The 26,625-nt window shown below is 29.0% G+C and overlaps 2 protein-coding genes across 3 annotated transcripts in view; one reads left to right on the forward strand and one right to left on the reverse strand.

The window, feature by feature from the left end:
- Positions 1-26,625, reverse strand: part of Oct-TyrR (Octopamine-Tyramine receptor) — a 145,836-nt gene that overhangs the window by 13,517 nt on the left and 105,694 nt on the right. The window lies entirely within an intron of this gene.
- LOC148233578 (uncharacterized) overlaps positions 9,738-26,625 on the forward strand; it is a 243,616-nt gene continuing 226,728 nt past the window's right edge. For both annotated transcript variants that reach the window (XM_088191076.1, XM_088191078.1), the window contains exon 1: positions 9,738-10,034. In XM_088191076.1, coding sequence (XP_088047202.1) covers positions 9,978-10,034 — 57 coding nt within the window. In that variant the 5' untranslated portion in view covers positions 9,738-9,977. The remainder of the gene's footprint in view (positions 10,035-26,625) is intronic.

The following is a 26,625-nucleotide window of genomic DNA, read 5'->3' on the forward strand; positions in this document are numbered from 1 at the left end:
ACGCGGGATCGAGCGTTCATTATTTATTGAAACAACATAGCTTCTACTTTTCAGGTATGAGCGTATTAAGCGTAGCAGATAGTCAAGGGTTTTGTTTTTGTATAATTTATGAATCAAACCGTCATGTGGCAAATGCTTTATTTATATATTACATTAAAAATCTTGTACTTTTTTGATTTTGAATTAATAACGAGATTTTGGCGAAAACCAAAATGTTCGTTATTAATTTTATTCCTCAAAGATTTTTTAAACACATGATTATTTTTTAGAATATTTTACTAAATGACGGTAAATATAAGTTTCACTACTTAATCGCGATCGTTTCAATCCATTTAGTCCAATGGCTAAAAAGCCATTTTATTTACATTTTTTTCCAGGCAACTAATTTAGTTATTAGCATGTATGGATATAAAAAAGTTTACTAATTTCCGTCGGGTTGTTTAAAATCGTTGCTTCTTACAGAATTTTAAGACTTCGTTGGCGAACTAATTCTTATCGCATACATTTATTTATACGTATCTGTGAATGTTCTTCTTTCATTGGTTAATAGACACCACCATATCCGTTCTTTTCCAAGTGCTTACGAAATTCTTTACTTTAAATTCATGAATATTTTTATCCTACACTATTATTCTTAAAGTCAGCTTATTATTATATCTACCGAGCTCAGTCAGACAGATCCGAGCTCGTAGATTTTGCATCTGTGGTCAAGCCCGGACAAATCCGTCAGATGTCCGACGGGCAAATCCGTACGTGTGTGCTTGGCTATTGGGTTTTCTACTAATAAGTATCGCAAAATACGCAGAGTTTATATCCATTACATGATTAGACATGCGATATTATTCACATAATGTGTACCTAAAATCATCACGCAAGAAAAACTCCGGCCGGTGTATTTATAGCCGTTAAAAATAATAATATCTCAAATTGAGAAGTAGGTTCTGAAGGTCGTTTGTGGGCCAAACCCAAAGAATGTCGAGTGTTTCCGCGTCATTTAGCCTCCGACCAGGGTTGACCCGAACGAGTTGCTAAAGGTTCGCACCCATAACGGCTTAGGAGCACATAATGGCGTGCTAAATAGGGGCAGGGTATGTCGAAAGTTAAAATTTGTCGCCGAAGCGAGGGATTGAATTTTTATAAGCTCGTTGATAAGTTTTTCCGTGCTAATTACGTGCTTAACATCAAAAATAAATTAAAATATACTTTCAATAACATTTTAAAAGACGCTACAAACGTAGGGAAAATAAATTGGTAAAGTGACATGCGCTCCGCGTCACGAAGCCGAGCAACTACATTTAATCTATGAAAACTTTCGCTTCTATTTATATATTATTTACATGATTGCTTACATTCAATAATTTATTTACTTATTTTGTCCGATATTTAATTAATAATATCAGTTATTAAAAGATAAAATTTACATTTTAAAAATCGATGTTAAGCACACTGTGTATATCGAAAAAGCGTCGAGTGTGTACTTTGGTTACTTAATATTCATCGTTCGAGCTAAACTCGGAACGAAAAATATTTTCCCTATAAACATTGTTGAAGTAATGCCGTAATGGAATTATAAAAAGGTTTCGGGCGCCCAAGATACGTATTTTAATTAAGCGCAAATCTGATTTGCATTCGCAAAAAGGTATTATAGATGGGAACTTGCGCCTGGGCACATGTGCCCATAATCCGTTTTTGCAAAAAGGGACCCTTCTTATAATACCAAATGAGTGTTTGTGTATTATGATAATATCCCTAAGTCCCTCGGGATTTGATTGATCAAACAAACGTTTTCTGTCTGTCGTGCTTAATTTTTATAGTAATTGTCTCGTGTTTGTTACCCTTTTTCCCAAAACCCTTTTCGCTGAGACGGTAAATAAAATTTGCCGTAATTTATTTACAAGTCCAACAATACGTATTATATATTCATATATGTAGTACTATATATTTATTTAAATCTGAAAAGCTTATAAAATAAAATTTAGAATATAAATACAGAAGTGCTTGCTTAATAATTGGAGGATTAATTGCTATTAAATTATAAAAAAATTGATTTGTGATTTTAATGAAGCATTTTAAAATATGATTATTATTTTTATATTGAAAAATCAAAAATATTTTTAATTTAAGAATAATGATAATATGAGAAACAATTCCGGATTTTGTGACAGGTTTGCTTCTTTTCTATATTTTTACTTTTCATATTCGAAAAAGTTATTTTTGTTAATATTTGTGCTACGATTTGAATAATGTTGTGTTTGCGTCTAGACGTCAGGCTGTACAAAGTTGATACGAAGAGGGAAGCGGTTGATTATTTGAGTTTGTACAAACGCAATAAGTTTGCTTTAAGTTATTTATAATGTTCTCAGACTGATGCGTTATGCAAAAGTTATTATTTACGCACTAGATATCCGCATTTATACACATAGCTAAACTGAGGGAAACTTAGTGCTCGTCCACTTTTTTCTATAAATGATAAATACAACAATCTGAGTGTATAGTTTTTAGAGGTGAGCCGTTGCATTGTATTTTAAAACAGGTTTGAAACGTTAGCGTGGTTGATTTATCAAAGCAATAACATACAACAGCACTTTTTTGTATTTTTAACGGATTTTAATATAGTATTGTGTAGAAATTCATATGTATCAATTCAAGAAACGCGGTACACGCGAGTCTCAAGTCCCGTAAAAGGTGCCTGAGGACTTATTCTTATTCTTAACTTACGGTTTATACTGGATTTTGTTCATTGGAATTCTTCGTAAACAGATTTACACCTCGTCTTCTGTTTGAACATTACTTCCAGAACCATATTTTTGAACATCATTTCCTCATCACTATCGAAGCGACTACGTACGACTTGTACGCTACTATTCCAATGTATCCGTCTATTGTCACGTATGGTCTGCACCAAGCGCTATTTCATTATTTTATGGCAGATGTAAGCCTATAAGTCAATATAATAAAAGCTTACTAACTTTGTAAAGTTTTATTTTTTATTATTAGTGCGCATTTTGATTAAAAAAATAGTTAAAACCCTAAAGCTAAATCAATGCTATATTTTTTGTTAAATTAAACTGTATCCTTTGTATGAGATATCATGTAAAATCTTTGAGATAAAGTTTGATTAGGAATTCTAAAAATAAATTTACTATGTGATCATTACATAGCAAATTTAGGCAATGGTTTATAGCAGTTATATGTAAAAGTACAACATAATATATTTTTTTAATTAAGATGAAATTATAAAATTATAGTTTATTATTCAATATATTTGTGGATAAAGTATTAAAATATATATGATACTAAAATATATTATTTAAATAATATTTGAAAGGATTTGTATAAAAAACGTTTTACAGATTACTTTATGGTTTTCTTCCATTAAAAATATTAAACTTCTTAAATAGCCCTCTCAATATCACATAAACTCCAGACGTAAGCTTTTTAACTTATGTAGTTCAATATTTCGTGTTCACCAGACTGTGTAATTTGGCACATTATGCATTTGAACTTTAGAAAGAAGTTTTATTTCGTAATACACTCCCTTTTATAAAATGTAAAGTAAAAAGGCGTTTACGGATTCAAAAGTTGATGAAAGCATTATATAATAATAAATATTTAGAAAAATTACTATAATTTTTAAACGTATAGTAAACGCGTAATTGTCATGTCATATATTGTAGGGTCTAAAAGGATACAAAAATAAAAAGGAAAACCTACGAAATTGGAAAATAGAGGCCTAAGTCCATTGTAGGTAAACATAAACTCAATGAAATATTCTTATTATCCTTTTTCTAGGATTTTGTTGTACCAAAACCTTTTGTGTCACGTTACTAATGTAACTAGTTTTGTGGTATTATGTGATAGACAATGTGTACATTATAAGAATAAACAAATGTATTAGGTGACAAAAAATAGGGTTCATATTTTTTTTTGTATTATATTTCACTGTGCTTTTATATAGAGTTTATTAGATATAATTTAATAGTATATAAAATAAGATAAGTTCTATTTTTATACGTAAATTAAAAGTCCTAGAATTAAGCTTTTATTTAAAGTAAATATATAATATTAATAGAACGCATGATAATATTATATTAATTTATTATTTAATTTTTGTGCAATAATTGAGATCGTCACGTACAGTTTGTGAAGTTTTACATACGCCTCAGTACTTTCCCAGAGAATGTTTAATTTTTTAATAAGTTTATGGATTCCTGACTATGGGACATCTTGACTAGGTGAAGAGAGAAGCGGCGGATGGTCTCAATGCTCTCGATGCTTTGATATCTTAACCCCCGAAGTGTAAATGTTAGTATACGTGTCAGAGAGTATCTGATTAAGTGTCTAAGAAATTAATCGTTGGTTGCTTGCGCTATTGTATTATATTATATATTTTTTTTATTTAAAATACCTAATTTAAATACAGAAAATTAGATCTACCGATGATTTACACATTTTTTAAACATTTTCTGTAAAGTTTGCCACAAATTATTTAAAATATATTGCATTTAAGATTATTTTTATATTTCTTTACAATTATTTTTATTGATTTTTAAAAATCAATTAAAAATAATTGCAAAGAAATATAAAAATACTTACTTTAATCAAATAAAATCGAAATTTTAATTTCAAGAATTTAATAATACATATTTTAAATTTACTTATTTTATTTTTTTAAATTTATACGCATTAAATTTATAATTTTAATGTATTAAATTATAACCGCAGAATGAGTTATTTATTACTCATGCGAAAAATATACATATGACACCTTCATAAGAGATTTCATTTTATACCTCTTTCGGTGGGACGGCCAATTACAAAAATGTGGCCATTGCGCAATTTTTTTAAACAGATTGCCGTTGGTGGCTAGAAAATTAAACAAACAACCGTTTATATGGCAATCCTGTTTTTAGGGCATTTGCGACGAATTGTTCTAATCTTTTTTGACAAAAAACTTTTCTCTTGGTGGTGTCCAATTTTAACAAATAAGCCATTTTTTTGTATAGTAAATACTGGCTGGTTTTGTCACCGCGGTTTATGATTTAATAACTTTATATTCGGATTCTTATACCTGTAAATTTTTTACTAGGTGGTTCAATTGTTGAATGAAAAGGTGGTTTAATTTATGAACACGACACTTATAGATTAATAAGTTTTTATAGTCATTTATTTGTATCTATATATGTATCTGTTTAAAAAAATATTATACGTGAAATAATAAAATAAGATTTATCGAGCGCGAAAATTTTTTGTATACTCACTCTTTGAATAACAAGTATAAAAATCGCTATAAAAACCTAATATGTAACATGTCCTTTGTAATATTTATTATATCGTGTCAACAAACACGATGGCGTGTTTGTTAATATCAGTGCTGCAATCGGGATTTCAATAAAGGGTTTAATCCAGATTTTCGCTCTGGCGAGAAAAATGAATTTCCGCAATTGTATTGTGAAAAAGCGTATTTATTTTTATTTTAGTATATACCCTTGCATGGAAAATATATTTTCGTATTTATAAGTAGGCATGTGATTAGTTACAGAAAATTTGAAATACAGTTTGCCACAATAAAAAACGAATCACGTATCATTTGGGTCGATAGAAAGTAAATTAATCAGCTTCAATGCTCAGTTAATTGATGAGTTTCTTATACAAGATTTTTGTCTGCTTAGAGTTAATAAATGGTTGTCAGACTATACATATACAAATCGTAAAGAGATATTGTCTATTTTGTTTATATTTTCTAAGAAGTTACAAAGAACGGTTCAAACGGTTCAATAAACAAGTGATTAGCAGATGGTGCAGACCGTACGTGACAATAGACAGATTCATCCTAATTGCCATTTAGAATCTTTTTAATGGGCAAATGATTTTATATATTGTATTCACAGCATTTTAGAGATAATTTAAAAATACAAGCGCCATTGTGTTTTTAATTTAGCATCTTATCAATTTGCATCTTAAAGTAAATGCATTAAAATAGCGTTACAAACCTGCATGAGTGACAAAGCGATCTGGTTGAAAAAACAATTAAACTGACAGACGCAGTTTTTCGTAATTGGCGAGCACTAAGCTTCTTTCAGTTGGGTCATCTCATACATCCAGATACAAAGTACGCAAATAATAACTTCTCCTCGAGTCTAACAACAGCATTATAAACTTTAACGATATCTTTCCAACTTTGGAACTCAAGTTTGTATAAACTCGAATCTAAGAGGAGACTTAATAACGTCAGATAAAAAACATTGAAGAAGCAACCGCTTACCTCTTCATCTTTGCCCAGTCTAATATCCAAAATTAAGTGTTATACTAGCTTCTGAGATTACTGGATTTAAACATGTTTCTAATTGGTGCATAATATTAGCTTTGTCTTGTATCAAAAATTAGATATTTTAAATGTTTTAATGCCAAGATGGTAAAAATAAATTTACTAAGTTTTATGCTTATTTATTTTACTTTCAAAAATTATTTAAAAAGTTCAACACAAGGTTTAACATATAAAAAATGCAAAATAGTGTAACAATATTAAAAAAAAGTTTTGCCATATAAATGACAATAAAGCTAAGATATATTAAATAGTAAAATCCATACAAATTATCTCGAAAATTTTTAGTGATTAACAGATACATTTTTATAGTATGTACATATATAGTAAAAGCTATAAAGTTGGGAAGGGCGCAAGAGAAGATAAAATTAGCAAAACTTTTTTCCCCAAAAAAAATAAGGATAAAATAGTAAATGGCTGTTTAACCATCAGTAATTTAAATTCGAAATAAAAAAATGTATATTTTAGCTACCGCATTGTTTTAATTAAAAAATGCGGTCAATAGGCCGCAATGGCAGTTAGCTCGCCAATGAACTTTATCAAAATTGTATTAATTACATTTAAACTTAAAATCAGGATATGAATTGCTCGATTTATAATCAATAGTACTACCCTGTTTTTTTTTTGCATTACATGTTTTGCTACATATACATACATATACACTATTGAAATTTATAAGTGCAAGAAATGTGAGCTTTATGAAAGATATGAGATGTTTTTCATAAGAAACCATACATTTATTATTCAATTAATTTATTAATAAATATTACTGTACAACAATATTTTCACTTGAATCTAGAAAACTTTAAACTGTAATGTTAAATGTTATATAAATAATAATGTATTTTTTAATTTAAGAAATATCTTTAACGTTAACTATTTTATTATAATTTTACAACACATTACATACACCATTTCCCTCGCATCTCTCACATCCTTTATTTAAAAAATTGCTTCTTTCGCCTCATAAAGCATCGCTTCTCCAATCTTCTAGCCACTTTTTCACAGCCTCTGTTCTTCCGTTTCGGCGGTCCTCCTATTAACATAATAATTGGTCTCGGTTTGCAGACGCCGCGGGCTCAAAATCCGGCACTGTAAACCAATTTCGGGCTTTGGGCCTTAAATATTCATAAAACGGTCCTAGGCTCCATTTGGTAGGTCCACCCCCCGAAAGTGTCTTTTCCTAGCATCATCCGGTGCATTATTAAGTGGGAAATGTCTAATGGACAAAGTAATGGTTCGGCCCTCGTAAGCTACATTACACCCCCATTCCACTCCGCCGATTCGTTAATGTTTTTATTTCGATTAAATACATCTAAAGCATGTTTAAAACAACTCCGACTATCAAAATCGGTATATTTATTATAATTTACGATTTAATATTAAGATACGATTAAAAGATTCTGTACAGTCTACACAACAGTAGTTTGACATTGACACATTTTTTATCAATAGTATATAACAAAAAAACTACAAAATCACAAAAGTGGATCGTTTTTATTTATCAACAGATGTTATGTACAGTATCGTTTTTATCTTATACTTAGCAAACGATTTTTTGACGTTGAGTAAAGTCTGCACAGTTACACAGTTCATACAAAAGTGGTTTGACTTTGACAAATGGTATATTTGTCTATGAAACGAACCAACTTCTGTTTTAAATTTATGTTTTAAAACATTCTAACTAGAAATGTTGACATATTTATATTGGCGTTTCAAACTTAAAATATAAAAAAATATATTATATATATAAAAGATGCCCTAGTATCGATAATATGATAATATCAATCGTTTTACGCTGTAATAAGTTACTGTTGTTAAATAATATATGTTACAGGCAAAGTGTGAATTTCGTTAATGCATACATTAACTAGGTAAAATAGTACAGAAAAAATAATTATAAACAATACTATTTATTGTAGGCTATCACTGTTTGTTTTTATGTTAAAACCCATGTCAATTATTTATATATATTTAATTAAATGCTAAAAATAAATACCAATTAATTTAATTTCACTATATTATACTGTGTACTTAAAACACATCAATGAAAGCTTACTTTTAATCATATAATATTATTGATGCATAAAGAGAATAAAATGGATCAAACTGTAAATTAATAATCTTACTTAATCTTTATTTATTATTTTTAAATGGTTTTTGGTATGTTATTTTAGGTAATAAATTAAAATAAAATATAGCTTACTATAATGCTTGAATATAGTTTTTAGACTAATGTACCTTTCTAGTAATTATGTATGTTAAATTAAAAGAATAGTCAGGTACTGTTATTAACAAAGGCAACGTGATTTAAATAATATACAAGTTGAAATCATCGACATTATACTTTTAGAAGGTCAACAACAACAACAACAACGACAGCAAAGGCGACCTTCGTGTCACTCTCGCATTAAAATAAATCAAATGAAAGATATATATTAAAAAAATAAACGATCAACTTGCATTAAAATAATTCGAATTAGAGATAAATATTTTTTATAACTAGACAAATTGTCAACCTTTGATAAAATTTTTTTTTTGTAATCTGAGATGCACGACATTTGAATCCTTATGGTTTCCACAAAGCATAACCTTGAACTCGTTCGAACTTTTTATGCATCTCGAAATATTTAAAAAAAATTCAGTAGCGTGTTACATTTTTGTCGAATAAGTGTTTTTATAATAATATATCCCTATCGATGTTTTTAATTATAAAGTTATAGTGTAATTCAGTGTATGTGTTAGAATTAAGCAGTGTATAATTAAAATTAGTGTAGTGTTTAGTTGCACCGGCGGCGTGGCGCTGGCGCTGGCGCTGGCGTCCTTACCGACGCCGACACGACGCGGCCCCCGCTACCCGTCATTTCAAGGTTATGTCTTTTTATTCATTTTCTGTGTGTCTTTCGAATATATACTAGTTAACCCTTTGTGCTCGTAATGTGTATTCCAATTTACGTCGACAAAACTTGAAATGCATTTTTTGGCTTTGTGTTGGAGCTAATTTTGTCAATTTCAATTTATTAATGGTAAAAAAAGTTGTGATAAACACATTTTAGTAATATTAAATTTTTAACTTATGCAAATAAGTCAATACGAGTGTAAGTTTATTGTAAAATTTTTCATCGGAACATGGTTATTCCGCCTGGTGCTAAGACCATTAATTGGTCTTAAACTCATTTTTTCCGTCAGAGGGTATCTATATTTTTTATCATATGGGACTATATGCTCTAATTGTGCATAATTCTTACTTAAGATTGTGTGTCTGCTATGAAATAAAAACGATTTTTTTTGTTATCTGAGATGCACGACATTTTAATCCTTATGGCCTTTATGAACATAACATGAAGCATAACCTTGAACTCGTTTGCACTTGTTTGTGCATCTCGAAATATTTAAAAAAAAATCAGTAGCTATGTGACATCGGTCGCGTAAACTGTTTCGTTACATTTTTGTCGAATAAGTGTTTTCGTTTATAATAATATCCCTTTCGATGTTTTTAATTATAAAGTGATAGTGTAATTTAGTGTATGTGTTACAATTAAGCAGTGTATAATTGAAATTAGTGTAGTGTGTATAATAGTGCTTAGTGCCACCGGCGCGGCGTTGCGTTGCGTGGCGCTGGCGTCCTTGCCGGCGACGCGACGCCACACCGATGCGACCGCCCTCACAGCCCGCACAGCCCGCACAGCCCGCCACGTCCAAGGACAAGGTGATGACTTTGTAATTTTCTGTGTCTTTCCAATATAGTTAACCCTTTGTGCTCGTAACTCGACAATGTGTCGACACATCCGAGTGTATTCCAAGCGTTGCACTCTTAAAACTTGAAATGCATTTATTGGCTATGTGTTGCAGCTAATTTTGCCAATTTTAATTTATTAATGGTAAAAAAAAGTTGTGGTAAACACATTTTAGTAATATTCAATTCTTAACTTATGCAAATAACTCAATGAGAGTGTAAGTTTATTGTAAAATTTTTCATCGGAACATGCCCGGACTGAGCGGTCTTAAGACCGCATAACGCTTACTTGACAGTTTTACGTTGGCAATTATTCCTTCAATGGGTATCTACAATATATTTTTATGATATGGGATTATATGCTCTAATTGTGCATAATTCTTACTTAATGTTGTGTGTCTGTTATCAAATAAAAAGAATATAAAATTTAGTAAGACGGAAAAGAAGAGCGAGATGCAAGCAGAGCTCGCTATCTCGCTCGCACTATTCAAATCGGCGCGGCGATGGACAACTATCGACATTTTTCATTTAGCGGCAACTTAAATAATATTATTAGTCTTTTCGAGCTAGTAAATTACTAACAATTAGTAATCTGTGTTTTAATTATTTATAAATACATATATTGATTTATTTTTATAAATTATCCATATAATAATGGATGTTTAAGGAAGTGACGATGAATTTGATATAAACCGTGTTATTATTACTGTGACAGTAATAGTAGTAGGAATGATATCTAACCACTTTAAATAAGATGGATTATGCCAATATATGATGCAAATAATTAATAAGTATGAATCTTATTATAACCTTAAATATTATGACAATAAATTAGTATGGTGCGCCAAGTAAATATTGTTAACCTAATATAATACTTCTGCACCAAGAGATTCATTTACTGTCCATATACCCAGAGACCCGAATCGAGTTATAATAACACTAATCAATTTACTAAGAGAGGTTAGCATAATAGTTTATTATTATTATTTGTTAGCTAATAAAAATATTGTTTCTAAAACAAGTTTATATATGGTCCACTTTTAAAATTGTAAATTCTACAATATTTTTTATATAATTTTCATTTTAATTTTAAATTTCATTTATTTTATACACTTTCTGGAAATCAAATTTGTCATATGTATTTAATGCGATTCAACGACTAAGACTATTTCTACCAATTTTAAATCTTGTACAAGTTTCAAGTTTTAGAATAATCTTTTAATGTAATCATTTTTTATGATCAATTTAATTATTTTTTAAAAAGTGTTTTAATGAATTCCTAAATATTTTGTTATGTCCAAATATGGTTTTAATTTCAAATATCATTAGGGAATAACAGTATTTTCATATTTCCAAGGTATTGGCTTTTGTAATAAGTGCTTGATCAGCTGTTACGTAAGTCTAATTATTTGATTGCAAAACATTTTATTATTCGATTTCAGTGATTATTTTTAATACTTTTCCTAAAAACCACAAGATACATATTTTTAATATTTATTCATTTTTTTAATTTGCGTAATTATGAAACGCAAACGTTCAGAAAATCTGCTACACAACCACCTCAAGAGAACGGCGTACGCCGACTGAGCGCGTGCGGCGTAGTCGATACGCGTGCGCCATACTCGTCGCGAGTGAAATTTGTCACGCATGCGCACTTAAACTTAAGCCGTTACACGTCATCGTATTTACGATCGCTCGCCATCGACCGTCGATGTTAACATTTTCAATCTCTATTTCTTCAGCAATTTTTTTAATCTTTTTTAATTATTTATTATTTATTTTCAGTGTACCCAAATGAAATATTTGTTTCATTATTTACGACATAAAAATATTAGTTATTTGTCATAACCCTTAATATGGACAAAGGCATTGAATGTGGTCTCAACCGCGATTCTAATCTGGAAAATAATTGCAATTGCCTAATTGAATGTTTACTGAAAAGAAGTTTTAGTGGTCTTTAGTTTAATGAAAAGGTAATTATTATTAATAGTCCAAAACCCACGTCCCATTTGAACATCCAATCTTAAACTAAAACATTCAAGAGACATATCAATAGTGAAGTATATGAAAAAATTAAGCTCATTTGACGCTCGCTCTTTTGACCGGCCGCCATTCAAAAATATTCATACATTTTATTTTATCACATTAAACTAATATTTATGTATGTATATAAATTTTAAAATGTAATCAATTGCTAAAACAAATTTTTAAATATTCGATTGTATATATGTATCTCTATGTAGTATTTCAATCTTATTAATAGCTATAGTAATGGTATTTCAAAGAAATCCTTTTTCCTCTTTGCCGAACAAATACGAAAGAAAAAAAGTAATTTCTCATTTGCTCAAGTAAATATATCCATTTTTGTATTAAAACGTTTTTGTTTCCTTCAGCAAAAATCCATGCTCGTCGAAATAAAAATATGAATAATGTATAGTAAGTAAGAATATACACCACCACCAGTATTAGTGGTAGAAATGCTTAACATTTCTCTCGCGAATAATCTGTGACCATGTAATTTGCATGTCATTTCCTAAGTCGGCTATATAAATTGGTAGACTTACGCTCGTAGATTTATATCAAAGTAAATAAAGCAAAGGCGTAAATTCTTATTGCTTTCACACTTTTTTTACACATATATTTTGCCAACGTGAGTGCAGCTTTACCCTATAAATCTACATATATATATAATATATAGTACATTTTCTATAATATGTTTAATTCAATAAACGAATTTTATGCAAAAAATATAATTATTATATAATATTTATATAGCAAAGTTATACTTGACTAGAGTACCGACAAATCCATACTTAATTCTTCACATAAGGATTATGTAGTGAACCGTTTCAAGATGATTTTTTTTAAGCAAGTCTAAAATATTTTTAAACTTTAACGTAAGCATTAACATCCATTTTATGTAATGTGATGTGAACCTAAATGTAATAATTCACGGATGAAAAAACATAAAGTAAGAATGATTTAAGACTGTGTTGAACAATTTAAGGCAATATAAAATCACCTCGATAAATTGCACGCGTTTTGTGGATTTTTTCCTGACACGCTCACACACAAATTCATAATAATATATGATTTTATAGGATGGGCAAAAAAAAACCTTTGGTATATATTTTTATTGCACAATTAATATATAGTGCTAGTATTAGACATTCGAGTCAAATAAAACAGATTAATTTACAGTTCATCAAGTAGTTGTAAAAAGTCATTAAAGAACTAATATTGCTTAAAAGTATTGCGTTTTTAAATTAGTTAAAAAATAAAACGTGTAATATTTTTACATACGTATATTTGTATCGAAAAATATTGTAAACATCATTTTTTTTAATCTGATTTGAAAAATATTGTTATTTTGGAAGCAATAATTTTTTTTGTCGTTTTTAATTTTTGTTTTTGTAAAATATAATTTTTCACCTAAAAAACTGTTGCAGGGATTTAAAAATATGATGTCTGAAATGGGTGAGAATGGAATCAAAAATATCTATTGATTTTTTCTATCATCTTTCACTTACTTAATTTATAAGTAAAGGGCAATTTTTATGGTCTGCCTTAAATTCAATAACTCATAATGAATTATGCCCTTCATATCCCACCAAATGTCTAACAATATCATATTGGGTGTAATCCTGTTTTCGGGGTTGAAATTGGAGGTTAATTGGCATCCAACCACTGTCTTTTAAGTCGCGTGTTAAAATAAAGCTTAGTAACAATTCGACTCAAAAATAAATCTTTCTTATCTAAAATCATTAATTATTAAATGCATATTGAGATTCGCTGCTCAAGGTTTTCCTTAGACAATTTATGAGATACCCAAATTCTGCAAATAACACCTTTGACACGTTGAATTTTTGTGCTAAATTCTGTATTGTTATTCTCGGATCTGCTATGATGGAAGCCCTAATATTCTCAATAATAACCACTAAGAATACCTGCCCTTACATAGATATTTAATATCAAAAAACCCGAAACGAATATTTTAGGACCACGTTTACCACTCTTTATTTATTGGCATCAATACAGATGTTTTTAACTGCTATTGTCGCATTATTACTAAGTTGTAACTCATAAAACATAATATAGATTAATTAAGATTATTTTATTTTACTGCTTAATTTGTCAGGTTACAATCGAATATTAAAAAAATAAAAAAACGCCTAAAAGCACTTTTTTAATGTAACAGCAATTGACTTGAGAGAATAATATTGACAGACTAAAAACAAATTGCTAAGAATAAAATACAACAAGAAATAAAATATCTGCAAGTTTGTTTAAACTTAATGAGTTTAGGTTAGAGAGTTGAATTTCAAAGTAGATGTAAAGTATGAAGTGCCCGAGGAAGTAATCGTTGGTCGCACGTGTTCCTGTAATTATACCTATAGGTTTTTCCATTTTATATTTTATTTTCCGCCCCTTTCACTGGGTTGGCCGATGCGAAAAGGGCAAAGTTGCGTATTATTTTAAAAACAGATTAAAAACGGCCATTTGGATGGTAATTCCGAATGCACGTGGTTATCTCTTTCACGGTTTTGTCCCATTTTAACAAACAAATCCCTTTTTAGACGTTTGCTACCCGTCAGTACCCGTAAAACGTTGACTGGTTTATTATTTATTAGCATTATAGTACATAAAAAAGATTTGACTAAATATACATTTTATAGTTATTCTATGTTTCAACATTTATAAACTTTCACAGCTTATTTAATCAAAATTGTTAAAGAGCAGTAGACAATAAATTTTACAAAAGAGCTTTATATAATCACATTAGAATTTTACTTAAAACTGCTATGAACGTTGAGATTTTTTAAACCAAAAGATTTAAATGCATTGATAGCCAAAATTCAGAAATAGTTTTTTATAAAACTGAAAACATCGGACTTTGAAAATGTCTTGAATAAATTTAGACAACATTTGAATTTAGATGACAAAATAGATCTAAACACTCCTGACTTTAAGATCAGTGGTGTTTATATTTTTTTCAAGACAAACTTTATTGTTTAAAGCGCATGAAACTTTGGATTTTGAACCTCAAATTAGACCAGATGATGCGAAGAGAGAAGCGGCGGCTTCTGTGATTTTTTTCTATGGTGTAATGTTGTTTAAAGTTTATGCAAGCTTAGTGAATGCATGTTGAAAAACTCTTTAAGCTACGATTCTTTGAACTTTGTGTCTGAGGAAGTGATCGTTGCTTCTATGCAATACTGCAATAATACGCATTGCCTCATCCATAGAAGATTTCTATTTCCATCCTTTTTGATTAAGTAATCAATAAAAAAAGGGTGGAATGTTGCAATAGATTGCCTTTGGCCGCTTGAGTAGATTACAAACGGCCGTTCGTATGGAAATCCAAAATGCATATGGCTGATACTTTGCCATAATCTGCAAAAAAGTTTTCTAGCGAAGCTGTCGCATTTCAACAATTTTTTTTTTACTTAGAAATTTAAAACCCATCTTTGTATATCATATACAAAAACTTATGTTTTAATAGCATATTTTTTGTAGTCTCATGACTGAAAATTTAGCTATTAGCTTTCGGACCTTTCTTAGACCTGTAAATTTATCTTTCCATTGGATGATTTATTTATTAAATGCAAAAGTAGTTCAATGGCTTAATAATTAATTTTTAATTACTATTTATTTTATTCAGATATTTTTTCTTTTTCTTAAAATAGTATGCTTGTGTTGTAATGGCAATGTTGCTATGCAAATATTTAAAAATATTTTTAAAAACGCCAATCGTCAAAACATATTTTTGTGTAGTTGCAATATAAACGTATGAGACTGTCACTTCGCTTCTTTGTTGCAAGCCATGGCTCCACGTTTGCCAACTGTGTTGAACTCACAATCCAACTTTAAATAAAAATACCTTTTACAATAAAAAAAATCAGACATATAAATATATTATACGCGACAAAAGCTTAAAAATAAAATTAATATAATATTTTAGTATTTTTTTTCTTATAAATTTCGAAAATAAGCAGGTGAGTTTCTACAATTTAGAATTTTTTGATATAAATTCTACATTTTCTCAAGAAATATTTTATCGCACTGTGATTTCATATTACAACCATTATTTTATTATGCTTAAATATTGTATTTTGCAACAGAAACTCTAACATAATTGACGTCTCATTATAAATATTAAATTACAAATTCTCACATAATAATACACAAAGAACTTTTGTAAATTATCGACTTTATTCTAGACTTTTAATTAATAGAAATTCAATAGTTTTTTATTAAAATTATTATCAAACGCTCTTAATTTGTGACGGCAGAATCTAGATTTAAATTATTAATTGGTAGAAAATAAATAATTCATTATTATAAATATAATAATGTTGCTTTATTGCATTCTGAAAACATTTAAGCGATCATCACTCCAAATAATAATTACGTCTAAGAATTTTGATCAATAGATTAATCTTCCTTTAAAAAGGTATACTCTGGCAAATTTTAAATATTTATTTTTCGCTCATTCTGTAAAAATAATATCTGAGGTGATATATGACGCGAAATTTTCAAATGTATATATTTTAATAAATTTGCAGAACATTAAGCCCGATTAAGATTGATGCGAAAGCATTCGCGCGTATCTCGCCAAGTTCCTAGTTATATGGTAAACGCATATATCACATACATGGTATATAATACACATGAATTTAACCGTCGTCGGCGATTAGGGCACTAACGTAAGTTTAATGTCGCATTTTATAAGCTAAATCTGCGCTTATTGATCCCAATTGTACACTCGAACACCCCGTCAAGAGCCCATTACCGACTCTTTGGAAGTCTCTGTGCACAGAGAGATTATTGCCAAGTGAGGGTGTAACGCATGTGGTGAAAGTGGGCGGCCAATTTTGGGGAAACAAATTTTGCACCATTTGAATTAAACTGTACAGAAATTTTTCAATATTTTTTTATAGGTAATCGTCAAAATGTTTCGCAAAGATTTTACGCGTGAGGCTAAAGATATTTTAAGCGATTCGAATTTTAGTTGTTTAAAGAAAGTTGTTACAATGTAAAAAAGTGAATGAATGAATATTTGATATGGTAAATTTATAATATACCATAAACTTAATCAAAAGATTACGGAAACATATTTCTGAAAAGTATAAAATAGAGGAGAAGTCTTTTTTTGACTAGCTGTAGCTTAGAAAGAAATCAGATTCATTCGGTGTTTATGGCACTATTTTGTACCTCATTTTTTGTATTTTCTTGCTATATTTTTTATAGTTGTTTTAAACAACTTAACTAAAGTTCAATAGTTCATAATATAGTAATCCGGAAGCTTTAAATTCAGATAATTTATTTATTTATTAGTCGAGCTACACCATATCGAAAGATTTATCTATTTCGAGTGTATATATTTTCATGCTTTTTTATTAAAATTGTCAGAAATCGGTTGCCAAAAAAAAAAGCGACGGCAATATGCTAATGGCATAATAACTTTTTAGAATTATAACTTATAGATATTTTTTCCAGATTTTGAATATTGGATTGTAATTAATTTATCAAGCTCAAGGGATATTTTCACATAACTAAAAATTACCAGCAGGTTTACGATTGATTATGTATCAGTGATTAATTCTAAGAATCTCACGTTTATATTTTGATTACATCTCAGCTTATTCTTGATTAGTATTGGATGAATTATTCCTAGTTTTTATTTAACGTAAGAAAAAATCTAATCGAATTGAGCTTTTTGAGTTTATGCGATCATGTGTCGTCTTTTTTATTTTTATAAATATACTATAAATTTTTAATAAAATTCTATCTTTATGTATTGATTTTAAAAAAAATTAATATTGAATAATATAGTTATTAGTATTTAATTAAAAGTATTTATATGTGTCAGAATTAATATAATATATAATTAATATAATCATATTATGCTTATTTAATTACGAATATAAATTAATTACTATTATTGTTTTTTTGCAGTGTATATTTGCTGTAAATTTATTTTCTTAATAATTTTCACTTTTAAGCTAAAAAACGATTTCAAACCTTTACCTACTATTTAATTAATAGATTAGAATAATAGACGAATGGTATTTATTATTATAAATAATAGAAAAGGTAATGGAAGAAATAGTGCGCAAACAAGTAAATTCTCAAAATATTCTATGCAAACAACAATCGAGATTCAGAAAAAAATAATGTTACCAGAGTATTTTATTATGTTTTTAATAATAAATGAACATGTACATAGATTTAAATCTAAAAATAGAGACAATTTAAGAATAGTAAGGTATAAGAAAACGAGTAGGCCCATAGGTGTGAATTTGTATAATAATATTCTTAGGACAATTCACTAAAATAAAAATATAGCGAGTTTTTTTAAATGGAATAAAGAAAGACTTTTGTGCATAAAGAAATAAATTATAATCTTAAAGTAAGCAAACAACAAACAGTAAGCTCAATGTATGCTGTAATCAATTTTTGAAAGCTGTTGATAGCGACGATCAATACATAGTTACCTAATATTTTGAAAAACAATGAAATAAACAAAATAGGTTGTTATGATATTTATTTTAATGCGCATTGTTTAATTCGTTTCGTGTCTATCAAACTTTGAATCGTAACAGCAAAATTACATTCAAAGATTTTCTTTTGAGTGAGGCTACAGAGTTCAGTAAAATCTATCGATTTTGAAGACATGTCGCCAGTTTCTACATATATTGCCGTGCTGTCGTTTCACCAGAATGGCTTTCGGGTAAGCCGAAAAATCATCAGTCAATAAAAATATAAAGTGGGGAAAAAGATGTGAGAAGAAAAGTCGCGTTTGTTCTGCACGTGGAATAAGGAGCATGCAGTATACATGTGCAAAAGTGAAATTACTCTTCATATTGCCGAATGTTTTTATACGGATCAAAATATATTAAAATAGATAAAAAAAGTGTAAATAAAAAAATAAATATAAATAGTGATATAGTGTGGTTGATAAGTGTAATGATGAAAACAAATGTGTCCGTGACAGTTGTAATCAGAAAAAGGACGCCGAAAAATTTTGTGAGTGCAAATTATATTATATTATAAACGGATATTTTTTTTATAAATCGTTAAGCATTTAAACATACATATTATTAAATTAAAAATAACTGGTTTGTAATCATTGAAACCATTTTGAATTTACATAAAATATTAGGGATGAAAATAACATATTTATTCGTTCAAGATTATAGTATCTATAATATCTATAATAAAAGAATCTCCGAGGAATATCAAGATATTCCTCGGAGATTCTTTTAAGCGCAATAATATTTTTTTTTAATATTTAACTTAATGTCGTTAATAAACTAATACGGCAATAATTCATCCGAAATGTAGCTTTTCCTTTTAGTTTCTTGATCTGTGAATCATTGCAGTATTTCAAATGGTGAGGAAATATCAAAATAACGAAACACCTGTAAAAATGTTCGTATGTTAATGGATGATATTTTTTGAAAGTTTTTTTTTCACGTTGTAACGTTTTTACTTATGAATTAGGCAATAATATACAGAATTTCACGTTGAAAAACTTTTTTAATTGATCGATTATCAACCGCAGATGTTTCGATTTTTTTCAATTGGATTAATTTTATGTTTACCTAGGCAAATAATTTCGCTCCAGATATTTATTTCTGTTCAAGGAGTGTTACATAAAATACTATTTTTTTAGATAAAATAAATAATTATAGTTCATACAATTTATAAAAAAAATACACGTGCTCATTGCATTACAATGCAATAGGATATGACGATTATTTTTATGAAAATTTGAAGTAAAATATAATTTATTTTATTTTGCATTATGTAGAAATAGTATACTACCATCTCTCATTATTATGTAAAGGCAAACTTGATGGTATCCCAGTATTTTTTTATTAGAAAAAATCGCATGACGCAGGACTCATGCCTGAGTTCACGACCACTAAACAAATGTTCTTTTAAGACTCGCACACGTTAAGTTGTTAAAAAGTAAATTTACAAGTCAAACATAAGAGCTTAAAATTTTTAACACAGCTTAAAATTACTTTATAGCAACTGGATTTGATTAGAATTAAATTCAACAAAATTTGTTATTGTCACGAGAATCAAGTTAAACTGAATTTAAGGCAAGAACATTAAACAGTAATTTGGAAATAGTATTACGTTATTATTTAGGGCAGTAAAATATTGCATTTAAATATACTCTAAATTACGTATTAAAAATGCATTACTCTTTTCGAAATAATGACATGTTAAAAATATTTTTTAATGTAATCATATGATCTATACATATTCATTTTAAAAATTCCATTACAAATATGAACCCAAAAAATGTGGTATTAAAAATACAGCTCGCAGACAAAACAAAGGGTAAAATAAAATTAGGAAGAAACATATAACTTAAAGCTTTGTTTGCCAGTGACAGAATTACGTAGTTATTAAATAATAATTTGTACTATTGATAAACGAGATTTTTTTTCATGGCGGATATTGCATAAATAAAAGCAATTTCACTGCTTTAGTAAAAAAACATGGATTTATTACCAGCTGAGGATTTCCTTACTCAGAATTTACCTTTAAAATTTGATCGAATGTCACGCAGTTACAGGATCAGATTAATCAGATCACTATTTATTCTTAGCAACATTGTTCTTAATATTAGCGTAAATCCAAAATAAATTTAATATTTATATCTCATTGTTGTAAAGCTAATATTAATAATTTAAATTAATAAACATAATGAAGCGCTTATCGCACAATATTAATTAAAAATATATGCTTTCTCGCATTTATGAATTTATCTATTGAGTACAGATTTCAATGAAGATTCAATTATTAAACGCAAAATATATGACCAATACATGTATGAATATTATATAAATATTCGACGATTCTTACTTGTAAAATCTGGGTACAAATCGCATATATTATAGATACATGTGTTTTTTAATTTATATCATATCTGGGAAATCGATAGTGTTTATTAAATTATTTTTATTTTCAATAATCTTCACAGATTTTCCTAATCTCATGGATCAATATTATGATGAATAATTATTGAAACAGTTTGCATTTTAATTGAAAATTTAAAATATGTACATAAAAAAATATTATGTATTGTATAGCGATGATTGACATAACAAAATCAAAAACATATGACACGAGTATAGTATCACTTTAAAATCCATTATCAAACCGGGGGTAGTGTATTGTAAGCCTAAGCAAGGTGAAAAATTGTATAGAATTAAAAATGGCCAATAAAATCACCAGGTATGAAAATCGATATCTTGACAAAATAATAATATGAATAAATCATCGCACGTACGCAAGATGCGGTCCTGTTTTCCGTCGTATATATAATAAATCGCCCTTAAAAAACTAGTGTGAGTTGGGCCTGATTTGGTTTCGAGGGGACGATTTACGCTAATGCGCCCATCGAGAGTCGAATTGGCCCCATAACTTTCGGGGGCCCTCATTGAAATTTGGGGACCCCCATTGAAACGCGCGACGGCTTATTGTCGCCCCTTTATTGCCGCAAGGTGCACGAAGACAAACGGTCCATGTACGACGCTGAAGGGTTGGAATTATGCCTTAGATTCGCAGACATTTAGCGGTGCAAAACAAGCCATTGTTTGTTTTGTAGAGCAGAGCCGGGTTTGGGGTTGGGCGCGTGTCTTTGGGCGTCGCTATTTGTTTTCGTTTCAATCAAAGTGATGGTATTTTTTTCTCCGGCAGATTGTTGTTTGTGTTGTACTTGAAATGTGCTTTCCAAAATAAACTGGTTTTAACGGCGAGCACTCAAAGGTGGGCGTGATAGAGATTTGGGTTTTGGTGGAGAAGAAAAATGGACACCTGAACATATTTTAATGTATCACCGTACTTAATGTTCTTTAAATTTAATTAATTTTTAAATATAATAGTAATGCATAAATGTTATTATTAGTAAGTTATATGTATTAGACAATATTTTTAAATGGTTATAAATTTAGATTTTTTGAGATCACTTGTGGTGCGATACTAGTTACATAATAGCAATTATCGCGTTCGAGTTCAAATTGAACGAAAACTCTTAAGTGATTAAAATTGTGCCTTATTTGATTTGGCAAATGGCAAGAAGCAGTAATGGTAGGAATTGTTTGAAGGCAAAGAAAATAAAGTAAGTGGAAATAATTACAACAATTCAAAGGGTAGTAATCGAAATGGTTAGTTATTTTAAAGGTATCGTATTATTTCATTACAATTTATAATGTTCAAGACTCTAGTTATATATAATTTAAATTACAAGAATATCAATTGAGATAAAACTTGAAATTGTTATTGTGTTTGGAATAGGGATGAATTTCCAGGAATTAACCCAAGGATTAAAACTTTTTTTTATGAAGTATATGTTATTAAATTGCCAAAAACATTAAGACAATAATAACAATATTTAATTATATGATCTCGGAAAAATATTATTACAAAAATAATAAGTATTGTTTTAGCTTAACTATTAATAATTTAGGTCTAGTAATCAGAAAAATTCTGTATTTAAACAAAAATTATTAATCTTTCTTTTGATTTATACATTTATAAAGTGACATTTGCTTGATGGACATCCTTCCGAGGGTAAATTGTGTAATGGGAATATTGTGGCATCACGGTGCTTTTTATCTTTCGCTGATATATTTTTTTCTGTGACCGTTTCGTATCAAAGCAATATATTGTCAATGTGTATTATTTATGTGAATCTTTTGGGCTTTTATTATGGTCCCATCTTTTACGCTATATTGTCTTGCTTCTCTCAATTGTTGATGAATGATCATTTTTGGACAAAGAAATTTACTGCGTGAGTTTCAAGAATGAGAACCCATATAAAATCACGTCTTAATTTAAAACTTTTTTTTTTGAAATTCAATAAAGTTTGTATAAACACAACTCACTGTTTCTAAACTGTAAAATAATGTTATCGATTATTTATAGGTTATAAATTGTTTCTGCGATCAATTTACGCGGCGAATAAATGCTGACGATTAATTGCTAGTGGTGAATTAGGGGCGAGAAAATTTTCTAGACTAACATTAATCGAGTTCTTTGAAGTGCAAAAATATATTGATTGTTTCTAGGAAAATATCTGATAAATATGGTGTGCTTAAGCTTAAAGTCAAATATAGTTAAACGCAAGGATGTGCTTAAAAACTTGATAGGACCTCATGGATAAGTTCGAAGAACCAGATAAAAACATTATTAAAAGAGAGTCATTAAATTTCTGTATTATAAAGACTAATTATCTTTTCACATATGGCTTTGATATTTCTAAAGTTTGTTACACTTAAATTAATTACATTCACAGCTTATGCAATATAGATTTTTAATTATTTTAATTCTAAGATTTTTTACGTGAAAGAAGCTGCGGTTATGCTGTCATTTGCCAGCATTTCTCCGCACATCATTATACTTTTTTTTATCTTATGAAGTACCGAAAACTGTATTTTAAATTTTTTGTGGCAAATATTTCAGAGGTACTTACAGATTTTTTTCTGCATTGGTTTTTAATATCTGGTCATTCAAATAAAAATATTTTTGATACAAAGCTTATTGATAATCGCAAGAAACGCGTTGAATCTATCTAAACAAATGCCACTTGTTAACGAATTTATCAGACTGATTGACTCTTGTGAATGCCAGCGTTCGACAGCAAGATGTGATAAAGTGAAACGTTTTGTTGAACTTGAGATGTGAATTGCAGAACAAGTTTACTTGTCACGCCTACGTGGTGATCGGAGATTTGCTTGGATTTGTGCAACTTAAAAATGCACCTAAACAAAATACTCTCAATATCCATATACATAAAAAGGAAGCACTATAATTAACAATAGGATTGTTATGCAAAAAGCCATTCTTATAAAAATCATAATGTTTATGACATAAATCGTCGCATTAGCCTGAGAGTCAAGAATAGAAAAAAATAAAAGCACCTCCATTATATATGTAATGTAAAAAATATTATATATTTGCATAGTGCACTCACGACACTTCCTTTCAGAATACACTTCCATCGGTATTTTCAATCCAGAAATTCAAAAATTAAGAATTTGAATTTCATACAATTTTGCTTTCTTTCTTAATGGTCTACGAAAATGACAATTAAGGTTTTCTTTCTTTACATAATTTCTGTAAATAACTATCGTTTAGAAATTCCACAAGTAATAATTTGTCTTTAGACACATGCTTAGTGAACATGCAAGGCTATTAACGATATTTTTGTCCAAATAAAGAGTTTTTGAATGATATAAATCTGTTCAAGAGAGATGATAAGACGTGGAAGATTTAAAATTCATATATTACATTAAAGTAGAAGATAAATCATATTGTCTTAAGGAACATTAACTAGAAATATTTTTGCTACCATGTAGAATAAAAGGCAAACTAGACTAGAGACTATTCCAAATAGTGCATTTTTTGTAGAGTAGAAACTCTGATATTATATCTGCTAGTACTTATTTTTATAGATTATGAACTCTTTTTGATAAAAAATATATATTGTCGCTATTTTTTTTTTGGGTTTCAAATTATTATATAAAATTTTCATATACAAATTAAATGTACTGACTAGTGTTATTAACTATAAGCTGAAATTATTCGTAATAAAATATAGCTATAAACCAATGTATAGACAGACACTAGTTATAGAGCTAGCGGAAGCAAAACCATAATATATAAATAGAGAAGCAAACGATTTTAATTCATTTTTCGCTCATTCAAACTGAGTGTTTTCTTGTTGTATAGGGTCGAATTGGAATACTGAGCTGGTTTGCCTATGTGATTTTCAACAAAGGAAAAGATTTTCATCTTCGACCGTTTCACAGCAATTTTAATTAGTGCCCACCTTTTTCTGCTCGGAAAATTCCAGAGGTAAACAATGGAAATGAAAATACATATTTTTGCCTAGTTCTTCTTTTTTATTTTAATTGGTATTTTTTGAGTGAGAAAATCTGCTTCAACGTGGCGATTATTGAATTAAAAATGAAAAATATGATACTCTCGGCTTTCCGTAATTCGATTTATATATAACGAATACACAAACACGGAACAGTTTGTGTTTATTGCACTAACTTCCAAGTCATAATTGGGTATTGGAGAGGTGTCAGTGACGAGCAAGACGAGTAACTTTATACCACAAGGCGAACGTTGGTCTGCTGTTGATAACGTTGCAAAGTTCTACATCCAATTAGGGAGGAATACTATTGAAACAAAGAGTTTTGACTAGAGATTTCAGTTTAAACCTTACAACGGTTCTATTTTAATTTATCGAAGCAGAAACAGTAATTCACTTAGCACATGCAAATATCTAAATTTGAAATAATATTTCGCTTTTAACTGTAATAGTCTCTTTTATGTTGTTATCTGTTTTTTCAGATTTATATTTTGTTATAATATTTATTTGAAAAATAAAATCACTGTAAATTTTATGATATCATGTCAGATATTGAATTCACTTGTCCAGATATGTTGCTATCCTTAGCTGTCACGTTGCATAGAATTAATGATGACGGAGGGAATATCTGTCCAGGTTGCCTCTTGCGAAATAGACGAATATATAATTTGACAGGTACTGTGAAAGCACCATAGATATATTATATTATATAAACATACATTATTGATTTTATGTTGATCGAATAAACAGACGGTTCAACAAAGCTCCAGCGAGTAAAAAAATAACTTAGGTTCTAGACTAAAAAAATAAACAGTGCATCATAAACTATTTAAAAAATGCAAAATTACACTTTGATGTTTTATTATATTAAAAAATAAATTTATAAGAAAATATTTAAAGTTGCATGACTTTATATTATTGTATAAACAGGAAATTGAAAATATTTTAATAAAATTAATTTAGATCTACGATGTACCCGCTAGGCTTAAGGGTTGACGACCTCTGCTTTATAATCATTATAGAAGGTTAACATGTCCAGTTAAGTCAAACATAAATTTTCTGGGGGTTCTGGGTTATTAATCACAATCTAACATCAACGTCAAGAAGTTTAAGACTTAGAAAGCAGCATAAAACCCTTACTGGCAGATGTACTACATTAGCAGTGGGACAGGGACATTTAATCCTTCCGTTAATAAGGATTGTGCGTGCGTGGCGGTTTGGGTCTTATAATACAGGGTGCTTCATAAACTTTGCAATAAATATTAAATATTTATTGGATAATAATAGGGTAGTAATATTTTTTTAAAATAAAATCTTTAATCTTATTTTCTCATTATTTTGGCTAAAGAACGATTTAAATTCTTAGATGTCTGACTTTGTGAGGTGAAATGGGAAGCAGCTGCTTTCTCGGCTCTTAGATTTTTTTAGAGTAAATTTGCTTTACATAAAAACACATGGTACGAATTAGGCTGAATCTCGTGTGTCCCAAGTCGGAAGTAAAATAGTAAGATTGTCAAGATCCGAATGTAAATTCATAATGGAAGTGTACTAGTTTAGTATTATTATATTTTATAAGCACATAAGGCGCTTTCGCTTATTGTATTGTTGAACTTTGTGCTAATGCGATGATTGGAGGCGGAAACAGACAATGCTGTTATC

Source organism: Plectrocnemia conspersa, unplaced genomic scaffold (assembly GCF_051122295.1).
Source record: "Plectrocnemia conspersa isolate PC_06_02 unplaced genomic scaffold, ASM5112229v1 ptg000008l, whole genome shotgun sequence".
Taxonomy (NCBI): Eukaryota; Metazoa; Arthropoda; class Insecta; order Trichoptera; family Polycentropodidae; genus Plectrocnemia; species Plectrocnemia conspersa.